General features: G+C 33.3%; 2 protein-coding genes across 2 annotated transcripts; one reads left to right on the top strand and one right to left on the bottom strand.

Moving 5' to 3' along the window:
• Nucleotides 1-1,249: 1,249 nt before the first annotated feature.
• On the bottom strand, nt 1,250-4,011 carry LOC100775287 (serpin-ZX). Its single transcript, XM_003523848.5, has 2 exons — nt 3,506-4,011; nt 1,250-2,285 (listed from the first exon to the last, which is right to left on the bottom strand). Exons 1-2 carry the CDS (start codon nt 3,893-3,895, stop codon nt 1,506-1,508), a joined length of 1,170 nt encoding a protein of 389 aa, XP_003523896.1. The 5' UTR covers nt 3,896-4,011; the 3' UTR covers nt 1,250-1,505.
• A 4,662-nt stretch (nt 4,012-8,673) lies between these two features.
• LOC100805429 (protein NRT1/ PTR FAMILY 4.5) lies at nt 8,674-12,865 on the top strand. Its single transcript, XM_003523541.5, has 6 exons — nt 8,674-8,897; nt 9,092-9,170; nt 9,260-9,477; nt 10,580-11,026; nt 11,379-11,503; nt 11,634-12,865. The coding sequence occupies exons 1-6, from the start codon at nt 8,781-8,783 to the stop codon at nt 12,484-12,486; spliced, it is 1,839 nt and encodes a 612-aa protein (XP_003523589.2). The 5' UTR covers nt 8,674-8,780; the 3' UTR covers nt 12,487-12,865.
• Nucleotides 12,866-14,118: the final 1,253 nt, after the last annotated feature.

The following is a 14,118-nucleotide window of genomic DNA, read 5'->3' as shown; positions in this document are numbered from 1 at the left end:
TTTAAATGTCGTATATATATATATATATATATAATGATGACCATTTTGCATTGTTTATAATTGGTAATTGGTAAACAATGTATTGCTGTTTTAAAATGTATCACATGATTATAGTCATTTAATCAAATAATCTAATGGAATGTGACATACGCTTGTAGAAGTGGATGTTTTAGCTGTCTTTGATAGTGGTATAAAAAGGTGTGATGATTTATCAACAAGGTTTAACATAGTTGATTGATAGTTAAATTTTTTAAATATGTTAATAGAAATTTGATTTTTTAATTGAGATAAAATTTACTTTGATTGTCTCTATATTTGGATGATTAGTCTCATCACTTTCGACTATAGAATTATCTTCTATAAAAAAAGTTGGAATGGCTCGAGTATTTTGCTTGTGTAAGAGTGGTGTGGATGTTTTGACTAAGTGATGAGAATGGCTCTGGTTTGGAGAATTTTTGCTTAGATGTTTTATTTTGTGCCAGCTTGCTCGATAGATTGAGACTATAGAGTTGTTCTGTGTAATTATTCTTTCTGGGAGGCTTTGTGGGGGTGGGGGGTGTCTTTATGTCATATATCGTGTACTCTCTGTTTGGTAATTGGAACACAGCTTGTGTGCCAACTTTTAATAATATTTTCCTTTCAAAAAAGAAATCTAATGGAATGTATCAACAAAATCACGATATGCATCATTCATATTTGATAGATCGATATCAATCACAGCATGCATGCCCTCTCGATTATATATTAAATAAAGCAATGTTTTATATGGATATGGATCAAGTTGATTGTCTATCATTTCATTGCTTCCAAAGATATTTTATCAAGACATGCCTGCCCTGATGTATTAGTAGGTAATTAGTAATTTCATTGTCACGTATAGTTTATATTTACACTTAAATACGTGTTGTAGCATCTTTTATTTAATTATTCATTTACCTTTGGTCAATTTTAAGTATGACCAGCTTCCTGAATACACTTAAATACATGCTGATATTCTTCTATATCAACAATTTCCGTATTTCACTAATGACATCCAATATAAGTTACAGCATGCATTTTGTATAAACACAAACCCTACAAGACATTGAAATAATAAATTACCTAGTATCACACCAAGGCAAACATCTCTTAATAAGTTGTGAAATCTGAACTTTGAAGCAAAAACATTCTTTAAGAGAAAATTCACAAAATGCATTAACAAATTTTTGAAATTTTCTTGATCTTAATCACACCATTAACTTTATTACCATTTTACCATCCCACTAAAGCATGAATATTTGGCTAATCACGTAATTACATAGGCCCTCATGTAACACTCGTAGGTAATAACTAATAATTGCTGGTAACAACAAAAATAAAAGGGGATCCATATGAACTTCTTTTTTTTCCCAAGTCAACCGTCAAACATTAACGAATTTTGGATCATCCCACCATAAGTAAATCAAGATAACAGAATAAGGGCATAAGTTTTGCTACCAATGTTGTCCAGTGTATGGCCACTAAAATCATCCCGCACGAGGATCGAGCACCTGCCCAATAAAGAGTACTGTTCCAGTTAAATCTTCTCTGATCAGGAACAAGAAAGGATGGTCAGCTACGAAGTCTATTTTAGTTGGAAGCATCGCACTCCTCAATCGTATAGTTGCAGAGGTGGCCGCTGCAGCTTCAGTGCCTTCTTCATTTACTTCAATAAAAGACTTGTGAAATATGTTGGAAACACATAGGTTTTGACCCACAGGAGAGTCCACCATTTCTGTCAACCCTCCAACAGAGAAAGGCAAAACCACTCCCAGCTCCTTCAGCACATTAGAGACTTCAAACCCAAAAGAAATTTTGAATCTTGGGATCCTGAAGTCCCCTACTTCCACTTTTTGGTTAGGAAGCTTGCGTTCCAAGAACCCAGATTCAGAAGCCAACTTCTCAGCCAAAGCTAACAGCCCATCTTTTGTTTCTGGAAGGAAAAAGTACATGGTGAATTGGCGCTTATCTTCGCCTTGCTTGTAGGGAAGACCAAGGACTTTGAAACTATCAAAAGCCATAATAAACTGCTTCTTCTTGCTCGTCATGAAGGGAACCTTGACTGAACTGCCATTAAGAAGGTGAAAATCGTAGTCTTTTGTTATTGAAGCATCAAACTTCTCATTCCATGCTCCTTTGAAGTACAGTGCATTTGCAAAGATAAGTCTGGTTGAATTGTCAACTGATCCAGGAGGAAGAAGGTCTTTAACAAGGCCATTTGTCTCCTTTTCAGCCCATGAATTAACTTCATTTGTCACTTCAACCGCCTTAAATAGTAAAATCATTAATAAAATTTCAATCAATTGTATATATAGACTTTTTTTTTTTGTTTGTTAAGCATTTCAATAGAAGAATTTAAGTCTTTACTAATCTTTTTTTTCTTCATATATTTATGCTACCAAATCAATTAGATACAGTACAGATCAAATATGACTACACCATATAACAATGAGGAGAGCTACAAATCAGACCATGTCCGGCAACAATTCCTATAGAAGTTGACACTTATGCTGCTCTAAAATCAATTTAGTGGCATGGTAAAGGATCTGGAGATTTGTTTTCCATCTAGTACTAGATTATAAGAGCTAGAGCCCAGAGGTTCATGGTGGCAGGCTATTGCAGCACTTGTTTGGCATCTTGTTTACACACTTTTTTGCTTGATCACACACTCAGACTCAAGAAGAAAAGATTAGCAGGTCTAGTCAAGTGCTTGGTTCAATTTTAAATTAATAATGACTACAAAGATGACACTTGGATGTTTTCCAAATTTGTGGTCAGTAGAAAGGTAGTATGATCAGAATAAGAAGCATGAGATACCTCTAAATAGCCACAGAATTCAAAAGACTGGAAAGGTATTCACATTTCACATCGTCACACACAACGTTATCTTGGGTTGAGATTTATAGTTTTATTTTATTTAGTTAGAAGGCAGCGAGGATCGAAATCTAATATCTTGTTTGGATAAACTTCTCAGAAGAAAATAAGAAGAAAATGTGAAATAAGTTTATCTCAAAAACTAAAATTAGCTTTAGCATAAGCTAATTTCTGCTTTTGGAGAAGTTAAAATCATTTACCTTCTCCAAAAGTTGATTTTAACTTGCGCATAAGCTAATTTTAGCTCCCATATCATGAAAAAAGCTTATTTAATTTTTTTTATCCCCATATTTATTCTCCTGTAAGTGTTTGTAGAGAAGTTTATCTAGTTAAAATTACTTGATAATAGAAGCTCAACTAGTTCTATGTCATCAACCAACTAGAATGAAAATTATTGGATAAAGGCATACTAACGATCTAATATTTGTAGACTTGATCCTTTAAAGGAAGAGCTTACTCTCTAGTCTCTACACTGGAACAAAGAGTTTTCAAGTGCTTACAAAAACATTTTAATTTTTCTAATTATTGAACAAGTACAAAAAGGCTTTGCCTTTAATATAAGAGCAGGGCAAGGATTGTATTGTAGTGGGAAAAAGAGGGAAATTAAAGTTACCTTGGTCTGGAAATCAACTGAAGCCAAAGTGGCCTTGTATTGAGCACTGACAAGTTGTTTGAAGGAAGGGTGAAGAGAGAGGGATTGCTCAACCCACACGCCGTCGGCGAAGGAGAGGCGAGGCCCGCCGGCGGGAGCGGCGTCGGAGAGCACGACGGCGACGAGCTGAGAGGCGAAGGAGTTGAGATGGTCGGTGGACTTGGATCGGAGGAAGGAGAGAAGCTGATCGAGTGTGGGGCCCTTGGAGCCAGAAGCGATGATGCTCAGAACAACGTGCAACGACAGCGGCGAGTACACGAGGTTACTGTCCCGAGCGTTTTTCGACAACAGGAGCTTTGTGATGCTCAGAGCGACGTCGGTTTGGTTGCTTATCGATTCACGGAGGTCCATTGTTGTTTGGATTTTTGAATAAGATCTGAGTCTCAACAGAAGACGCTCAAGTTAATTTAACTCTCACTTTGACATTTCACACTTGTCTCTCTACGTGGCTACGCGTATCAATCACTGTATCAGCGTATGCTTAGGGATTAAGTTTGGAATTTCATATTTCTGCATTTGGGCCTTTCAAGTTTCAAGCAGGCCCATTATATTCACACTCAATTGTTTGTTCTTTTTAATCCCCTGATATATATATATATTCACAAAATCTTGACAAGACAATGAAAACTTTATTTCTTTTGTGTATCTTGACAATCTAGTTGGAAAGGGTTAGGGGTGAGGGGGTGTCAAGAGAGAAGGGAGGAAGAGAAGAGGAAGGGTAGGGGAGGGAGGGAGTAGAATAGGATTTTTTTTTTTAGAAAAAAGAAAACTGGAGGGTGAAAATATTAAAAAGGGACTGGAAAAATCATGGGCTGTTGTCGATAGTAAAATCAGGCCCATGTTGGACATACTTAGTAAAGTAGAACTCTCAAAAATGGCTCATTACTGATATCTTTTTATTTCTACAAAAGAGGCTGTGATTGCTTATTATCACCATTCTGTGATTGGAAGCTTTTGATTGGGGGTTTATTTTGGGGAGGGGAATTTGCAGGTTTATTGGTAACACGAAATAACGGAAAGGATGAGGAGCTCCAATTCTACGTATTTTATAGCAATTAATCATACTTCCTTCAATTGAAGGTTTGCCCATCATTTCTAGTTCACCTTAAAATTAATTATTATTTTCAATACATAAATGGACAGCAGAAAAGCTTATAGTTTACAAGTCTCTCTGGGAAGTCCTCAATTAGCAAATTATTGCGATTGAAATATATGTGTATAATAATATGCTATCTTCCAACTTTAATTTGCTCTATTCATAATTGCATTAAAAAAAATTAAAATAATGAGTTGGCAACAAAATAACTCAGTACAGTATCTGCTATTGAAAGAAGGAACGAACAACACCAAATTCTCAATCAGACAAAAATCATAAGACTTTTAATCCAAATATCCAATCGTATTAGGCCAAATGAAACTTGATTGAGGAATGATCTAATGCGACAGTGAACCAGTTTTAAAAAAATACTTTTTTGGGTACAGTAAGTTGTTTTATTTTGCCGCAGCATATGAGAATCCCTAATCAAAATTAGTTAAATTATCAAATGAAACTCATTCTCCATCACTTATGTTAAGGGAGAAGATAGAACAGTGTGTGTGACATTTTTTAACCGCCTTAACATGAAGAGTTGACATGACATCACAAGAAAATTCGTATCCGTGGATATCTGTTTGAATCCATTCTGACTTTGATGAATAATACTTGACTTTGATGAATAATACTTGAATTAATCGGATATGGGTTCGGGTGCGAATTTTTTCAGATAACCAAAAGTCGGGCACGGGTACGGGTATGGGATTACTGCTCGGACCTAGAACCCGGACCCGTCCCGCCACTTAAAATTTTTAAAAATTTTTCATAATTTAATCAAAAGACCTATAATTTTTATTGCTAGTTAATTTTATTTTAGAATTTTTACATAATTTAATATTTTTTTCTTAACTATTTTTGTAGACACATGTGTTATAATAAATTTATTAAATATAAGTAGTTAAAAATAAATGTTTAACAATTAATTTATTTTTTCTAAAATCAAATTTTTAATATTTTCTTTTAAGAAATATTTTTTTAATTTGAATCGAGTACAGGACGGGATCAGGAATACCTGAATATCCAACGGATGCGAGAATGAGATAATAAATCACGTGGGATATCGGATACGGGTACGAGAATATGTTAGAGAGTCAGAGTCAGAAATTAAGAAGACAATACCTGACCCGTCCCATGTCATGTCTAATAAAAAATGAAGAGTGAAAACTATATGTTGGTACGTTGGTTAAGTCGTAAATTGCTAGACTTATTTATTTAAATTATATTCGTCGTTGTAATTGTACTGTGTGTAGAAATATATCATCAACTTGTTAGCATAACTGTTATGAACTTATGATGACATTTATTTGTGCTATATTCCATAAAAAAAATAATCAAGTACGTCCTTTGTAATACATTTAGAAAGGCTTGGCTTACTCAACTTTGTTAATATAACTAGTTACTCCCTCCGTTATTTTTCAAGTGTTAGATTTTTTTGAAATATTTTGTTCCTTTTTACCTACTATTTTCAAAATTTAAGATTGCATTAATTATTTTTTCTTAACTTTCATTAATTTACACATTTATCATGAAAGTGAAGATGAAAAACAATTAACATGTATTTATTGTAGAGTATAAATAAAAAAGAGTAAAATAGAAAATTTTACAACTATTTTATAAGAAACAAAAAAAAAATATTGTATTTCTTAATTTGTGTAAAAAAAATTAAAAGACACTTAAAAATGAATAAAAAGCACAAGCTAGATGATTCAACAGACATTTGAAGAGAGTGTTTAGAAAAAAATGTTCAAGGTGACAGACAATTTGAATTTTGAAATGTTGTGAAAACTTGACATCTATCTTTTAACAAAGATAAATGCTAATAAGTATTCTAAGAGTACTGGTTAAGCAAATGTGATTTTACTATTAATTTTAATACATATAAAAGTAAATTTGAGTGTTGCTTAAGGATTTTTTTATTTATTAAAATACATATAAATATTGTGTTTCTCAAATATAACTTTTTTCTGTTCAAATTTGGGTCATGAGTATACTTTGTCGAAAATCCCTTTTAAGTCAACATCCCTCTTTAGTTATAATATTTAATTGATCTATAAATCACGAATAAGTTTCCACAATTAAGAAATTTAGTTACCTTAAAAAAAAAAGAATGTTTAGTTATATTTTCAATTTCTTAGATCTATTTAAGAAATCAATATGTTACATTTTATGACTTGTTATCTTCTTGACATCAATATAGTTGTATTATTAAAAGCCAAATTTTTTCCTTAAAATAATTATAAAAAATATAATATTTGTCAAATATAATTTATAATTTGAATAGAAAGATTAATGATTATTTTTATATTATTGCCACTCTGAAAATTTTATCTTGTTTTATTTTATAATATATAAGAACACATATATTATTCAAAATATTATTTAAATAATATATTTTAAAAATAAGAGATTATTATAACTAAACTTTTTATTATTTCAAAATACAATAAATACGCTATTAAATTTCCTGGGTTCTACAATGCCGACGATAGGCCGCAGTTGCTTAAGCTTGCCTGAGCGCAACTTGTGATTAATTAATTAACTTACTTACAAGTTAAAAATGTTTGTCTTAATTAACTCTACTTGATAGTCACTCACGCAAAATACAAAAGGCTTAAATTGGTTGGATTTGGAATATGTTGAGCTGTGATGCTGATTCAATTGTTAACACATTTAATACTATTGGTATTGACATGCAAATAGCGTAGTTGAGATATTATTTTGTAACTATGACAATCATCACACCACGTCCTTACACTAGATATTATATATGAGTTTATTGACACATGTAAATTGAAACCGATTGTTTTATCAATGTAATATATATATCCAATTATAATTATTTTTGTTTTGATTTTTATTTTCAGCTATATGTAATCGAGAATAGGTGGTACCAATTAAGTTCATAACCTGTAATGACATTCAATCATTGCATGCGGCTTTTGCAACCAATATTTGTTGTAAAGTTTAATGCATGTTTATCATGGGAGATAAGGTGTTCAAGACATTACTAAAGCCCAAGTGCTACTCCTACACAATAATATTAGTCATTTGTTATATATATGATTAGGTTGTGAAGGCTGTATTCATTTTAAGGATATAACCAAGTTAACTACTAATCTAAGCAAATCCATAAATTTTGATTCTGAATCCAAATTCACGTTGTGTTGTTGCGATGGATAGAAGATTGAGCAGAGCTAATCCTGTTAATTAACAAGTGTTTTTCTAGGTATAAATTAACCTTTGAAATATAAGGAATCTATCAATTTTAGGACCTATATATACTCGTATAACAGTATGTATTCGGCTCTATATGGGGGTCGTTTTCTTTTCTGACTTACATATAATATACAAAGGATGGTTACATGAGCAGCATCAAACAACAGAAGAGACAAGAGCAAAATCCAAACAGGAACCATGCAATAAAAATGTGAACTCCAGGCATAATGGACAAACAAGCAAATTAAACGCCTACTTTAAATTAAACAAAGAACCAAATTGACCCATCGCGTAGTTAGTTGCCTTCGGACGAAGTACTGATTGCAGAGAAGATATTTCTTAAGTTTATGCGTCTGCATGAAGAGAACGATTAACTATAAGAAACATATATGGTTTTGTCCCTAGCTCAAATTAAGGAACAACCTTTCAAATATAGCAACCACGGCAAAAACAAATTATTAGCCTTTATACGTTACCGTCTAAACTTAAGTGCCCATATACTCAAAATTCAATAATAAACTTTTTTATTATAAAAAAACAATATAGAAAACCTCTAAATTATTTTTAGCCTTTTGTATGATTTAGCTATGGCACTATATTTAGTTTGGAGTGCATTACCAGATATGAGAATGGAGCTCTGAAAGTTTCACAAGAAAGTCAAATTCAGGGATATACGCTCGCTTTGGTACAATATACATGCATGAACAAAGTAGTTCAAAGATGCCAATCAATCCCATTAATTAACGTGGTATTCAACCCTACCAAGACTTAATTAATTCGTTCAAGTGATAAAAAAATGATTATGTCAACTAATAAGTTCAAAACACCCACATTATGGGGGTTGGGCTGGGGAGGAGAATAGGAACTTAGCCTACAAAACGTGACAAAAATTATTTCTCTAATGCCAAGTTGACATTTGATTTTCTTATGGCATACTTCGATTGCAATTTGCAACTTGGTTTCCTATATAAATTTATGGCGAATGAACTACTAATCCTAAAGAAGCTAGCGGCACGTTCTATCCTAAAGAAGACACTAACAATGGTAATTAATCCTTTCCTTTTTCTTGCAAGACCCTTTTTATGTTCTTCTAATTGAACTGATCACAAAGAGTGAATCAGTTTCTCAAACATGTTTAGGCTTAATTTCGTGCATTTAGTGTCATATGCATATGTATTCCTCTCTCCTTTTGATTGAACTTGCTTTGGTTAATAGAATTTGGTTTGATCACTCACCAGGGAATCTGCAGAAATATGGGTACCCAACCAAGGGTACAAAGAAGGCTAGGAGGAAACAGAGCTACACTTTTTGTATATGGTAACAACTTGTACCCTTAATTTTTTTTTTGTGGCAAATGTTTTTGGTGTGTTTCTCTAATAAATTGAAATTCCAATTTGTGCATGCAGCTATGGAAGGGCTAGAGAACATGGCTTTTGTTGCCAATGCTGTGAGCCTAGTAACTTACTTCTTTGGGTACATGAACTTCAGCTTAACAAAATCTGCCACAACCCTGACCAACTTTATGGGAACTGCATTTTTACTGGCACTGGTTGGTGGATTAATCAGTGACACATATCTTTCTAGGTTCAAGACTTGTGTTCTGTTTGCCTGCATGGAATTGCTGGTAAGTTGAACCAATTTCTCTTGCAAGTGCATTTCGCGGCAAAAGATGAAAAGAGAATTGTTTTCAGCATCATGAATTGAAGTGGTTTTGAATTTTGATTAGAACGATCATTATGGAACAATCATAAATTACAACACAAAATGAATAAGCATAAGTTATTTCATATTGAAAACTTTAGTCAACCATTATAGCTATGGTGCTCAATTATTAAGCACAGCTTGTTCCTTGACTGGCATGTTTCTTTCGGTAGAGACCAACCAACAACAAATAATATGGCGGTGGGCACGTCTCAAAGTCTTTCAAGAAAGAGTAGCTTAATTTTAAGTCCAGGATGCCAACACCAAAAGACATTAATTATTACAACAATTGTAGTATTTAAATTGAAGTCAGCATCGTACCTTGCCTTTAGTTAAAGAGAAATTGTATTTTTACAATTGTTTCATATAACTTATTGAATAATAGAGAGAAAAAAGGAATATATATAAAATCATAAGGGTATGTTTGATTTAGGAAAAAGCATAAAAAGCGAACTGATATTTTAAGTTGTTTAGTAGAAAAGAAAAGAAAATGAGAGAAAGTTGAAACTTTCTTTTCCTCATTTAAAATAAAAAATACATATATGTAAAAAGTAAAAAAAATAAAAAATACATATAAAATGACATAGATACTCTGAATAAAGAACAAAAGTAGGAGAAAATAAGGAAAGTTTGGTTAATATATTTATAAAGCATGCGCTGCTCTTTCCTTCCGAGTATGTTTGTTCATAATCCATCCAAACCAACATACCGTGTCATGAAGAAAAATATAATAATATTGTCAAAAATGTGTATGGATAGTATAGCTCTTAAAGTTTTTCTAAGAATTTTAACTTCAAATTATCCATAAAATCTAACTCCCAACTTATCTTGTATAAAATAATATTAAAGTTCCCCTTATTGTATATAGGATTCTTTTTTAGTTTAAAATTAGTACATGACACTGTTATTTTGTGCATACAAAATCTTATGATTACATATTTACATACAATTTATGATTCAAAAATTCACTTGAGGATTTGGGTGGAGGAATAGAATCCTAATAATAGAACTAATTCTAATTGCAGGGATATGGTATCCTCACAGTTCAAGCACGCTTCCACCAATTAAGACCCATCCCCTGCAAAGATCTAGCAACAACCCAAATGAGTCAATGTGAGGCTGCTACAGGTGGCCATGCTGCAATACTTTATACTGGCCTCTACCTTGTTGCTTTAGGAACCGGTGGTATTAAGGCAGCTTTACCAGCCTTAGGGGCTGATCAATTTGATGAAAAAGATCCCAAGGAGGCAACTCAACTTTCAAGCTTTTTCAACTGGTTCTTGTTCAGCCTTACCATAGGAGCAATTATTGGTGTTACTTTCATTGTTTGGATTGGTGTCAACCTGGGATGGGATTGGAGCTTTATTGTATGCACATTAACAATTCTATTCGCAATTGTGTTCATATGCATGGGCAACTCGTTGTACCGAAACAATGTCCCAAAGGGAAGCCCTCTAGTTCGAATCATTCAGGTATATTATCAATTCTTCTTTTACACTCCCTACAATATTTATCTTTCAGATATTATCCTCATTCCTTAAGTGTTCCTAAAGTAAGAAAAACTACTTAAGAAGTCATATAACTATTAGAAATTATGCTAAATAGTCACTTAAATATAAAAAAACTTTTAAATTGATCTCTGAATTTTCCTGAAATGCATTAACTTAAAAGATTAAAGTAATGGGTGTTCAATACTTCAAAAATTACTTAAAATAGTTTTATTATTTTAGACACCACTTAGGAGACAGGGTAGTAGTTTGTGACAAAATTGGTGGTTTATTCATTTCAACACGTGGGACTCATATTCTTTTGTTGTACTATTAGGTGTTTGTGGCAGCCTTTAGAAACAGAAAACTTCTGATTCCAGATAATACAGACGAGCTGCATGAGATTCATGAAAAGCAAGGAGGAGACTATTATGAAATTATTAAAAGCACGGATCAATTCAGGTTATAAAATAAAACAAAAAGAGATTTGAATGCTCTTATTAATTCTAATGTTACCAGACTTGTATTGTTTGACTAGAAACACTGTTTTATCAGTTCCTCATTTGGTTTTCTTGGAACAATGGCTTCCCAGATTCTTGGACCGGGCAGCAATTGCTAGAAGCAGCACAGGTGCAAGAACAACCTCAGGCCCCTGGAGACTTTGCACAGTGACACAAGTGGAAGAAACAAAAATCTTAGTCCGCATGCTACCAATAATACTCAGCACCATATTTATGAACACTTGTTTGGCTCAACTTCAGACTTTCACTATACAACAAAGCACCACCATGGACACCAACCTAGGGGGGTTTAAAGTGCCAGGACCCTCTGTACCAGTCATCCCTTTGCTGTTCATGTTTGTCCTAATCCCTTTATACGACCGTGTTTTCGTCCCGCTTGCTCGAAGAATCACAGGGATTCCCACCGGAATTCGACACCTTCAGAGGATTGGAATTGGTTTGGTTTTGTCTGCTGTTTCCATGGCAGTGGCTGGTTTTGTGGAAACACGCCGCAAGTCTGTGGCCATACAACACAACATGGTGGATAGCACTGAGCCTTTGCCAATAAGTGTGTTCTGGCTGGGTTTCCAATATGCTATTTTTGGAGCTGCAGACATGTTTACCCTGATAGGGCTTTTGGAGTTTTTCTATGCAGAAAGTTCAGCAGGAATGAAGTCACTTGGCACTGCAATCTCGTGGAGTTCCGTTGCATTCGGTTACTTTACAAGCACGGTGGTCGTTGAGGTGGTTAACAAAGTGAGTGGAGGCTGGCTGGCTAGTAACAACTTGAATAGAGACAACCTCAACTACTTCTACTGGTTATTGTCTGTGTTAAGCGTTGTAAACTTTGGATTCTATTTGGTTTGTGCTTCTTGGTATAGATACAAAACGGTGGAAAACGAGCAAGGTGATTCAAAAGATAATGTTGACATGGCCAAGGTTTAGATTATTAGGCCTGCAAGATGTTCAGTGTAATTTTTATGTTTCTGTTCGAGTATCTCTGTTATAAATATTAGGCCTGCTAGCAAATCCTGCATAAATAGCTGCTGTAAAACTGTGAAAGTGAAACAACCAAGGAAAATTGCAGAACAGTTCTTGGTCAAAAGCAACTTATCAAGCTCGATCGGCAGATGAACCAAATGCAATGCTTGGATATAAATATAATGGCAAGTTTATTTCTGAAACATACACTAGAGGTTGGCCAAGAAACAGATATCATTGATATGCTTGTTTACCGCCACTGGAATGTAATTGAACTCTTTTAATGATGTATTAGTATAAATATTTACATTAATCAAAATCATGAATAGAATTTAAATTTAAACTAAAAGTATGTCTTGTCAATTATATGCTTGAAAAGTTGAAATAAATATAGTCAACATGAGCAATAATGATTGATTATCATGAATTCATGATGCAATCAAGTTAAGTTGGAGCTCAATAAAACTAAACGCTGACAGAACCTTGTACAGTAGGATTGGGCTTTAAAAAAAGGATGATGTTAACCCCTTCATTTTTTCTATAACAAGGAAAAATTAAAAAACAAATGTAAAATAAATGGTTTAATATAAGAGAGAGAGAGAGAGAGAGATGAATTATAAAAGAATATTATAAATTTTAAGTGGCAGTAAAAGAATTTATAAATTTTAAGTGAAAGAAAAAACATTCCTTAAGAAAACAATAGAACATAGTTTAGCGCTGGTATGAGTGTTCAAGGAGGGAAGAACTGAAAAATGAAGGATTGAAAAAGAAATTTGGACCCACAAAAAATTTGAAACTTTCACTTCTCTTTGAGTTGTACTATATCAAACATCCATGTGTTTCAACTTTCATGTCTTTTCACGCACTTTCACTTCTATTCCTTTCTCTTTCAGTTATACCATACACAATGTTAATGCATGTATCTCAAACAATGTTTTAAAAATCCAAGGGACTGATATTCTTAAAATAACGATCTCAAGTGTTCTCACCTTGAAAAATAGTTAGTCTTTGTTTGTTTGAAGTAAAATAGGATGGAGGAAACAAGAGATTAGAAAGGATTGTTTGAAAAACCAAATTGACTACTTATTATTTAAAAAATGATCTCAAGTGTTCTCACCATAGAAAATACAGAATAGTGTATTAAACCTTTATTTGCTTGAAGTAAAATAGGAGGGAGGACAATAGAGAAAGATTAAAAAGAAACAATTTGCCGTACTTGTTTGCAGCTGAAAAAGGGGGTGAGAGGATCGCATTTTCCTAAGATCCACATTATTTGTCTTTCCCAATTGACGTGAAATATATTCCATAGTTGGACAACAATCTATGATTTACAGTTAAGCCCTTATTTACACAGTTATGCACGATGGATTTTCCACTATTTGGTCTAACTTTTCCCAAACCTTCCCATCCCTTTAACATTCACACGTTTGGTTCGGAACAAGACTTGAATATCTAAAGTTATTGGCAGTTGTTGCGAGCAAGACAAGAATAACATTCTGGATGTTAAGACAATCATCAGCATGGAGCTAAAAAATCTTACATGTTCAATCAGACATTGGGAACATATCAACGTACCTTTTATTTACCTAGGCCTTC

Source organism: Glycine max, chromosome 4 (assembly GCF_000004515.6).
Source record: "Glycine max cultivar Williams 82 chromosome 4, Glycine_max_v4.0, whole genome shotgun sequence".
In the NCBI taxonomy this organism is placed as follows: domain Eukaryota; kingdom Viridiplantae; phylum Streptophyta; class Magnoliopsida; order Fabales; family Fabaceae; genus Glycine; species Glycine max.
The sequence above is the reverse complement of the archived record's forward strand: the minus strand, read 5'-3'. Positions and strand labels throughout refer to the sequence as shown.

What these genes read in the sequence shown, in the direction of transcription:
- LOC100775287 (XM_003523848.5), bottom strand. Translation starts at nt 3,895, where the DNA reads ATGGACCTCCGTGAATCGATAAGCAACCAAACCGACGTCGCTCTGAGC. An exon ending in CAGTTGATTTCCAGACCAAG is followed by an intron (nt 2,286 to 3,505) that starts GTAACTTTAATT and finishes TTACTATTTAAG; the next exon opens with GCGGTTGAAGTGACAAATGA.
- LOC100805429 (XM_003523541.5), top strand. Translation starts at nt 8,781, where the DNA reads ATGGCATACTTCGATTGCAATTTGCAACTTGGTTTCCTATATAAATTT. An exon ending in CTCTAGTTCGAATCATTCAG is followed by an intron (nt 11,027 to 11,378) that starts GTATATTATCAA and finishes TTGTACTATTAG; the next exon opens with GTGTTTGTGGCAGCCTTTAG. An exon ending in AAAAGCACGGATCAATTCAG is followed by an intron (nt 11,504 to 11,633) that starts GTTATAAAATAA and finishes ATGGCTTCCCAG; the next exon opens with ATTCTTGGACCGGGCAGCAA.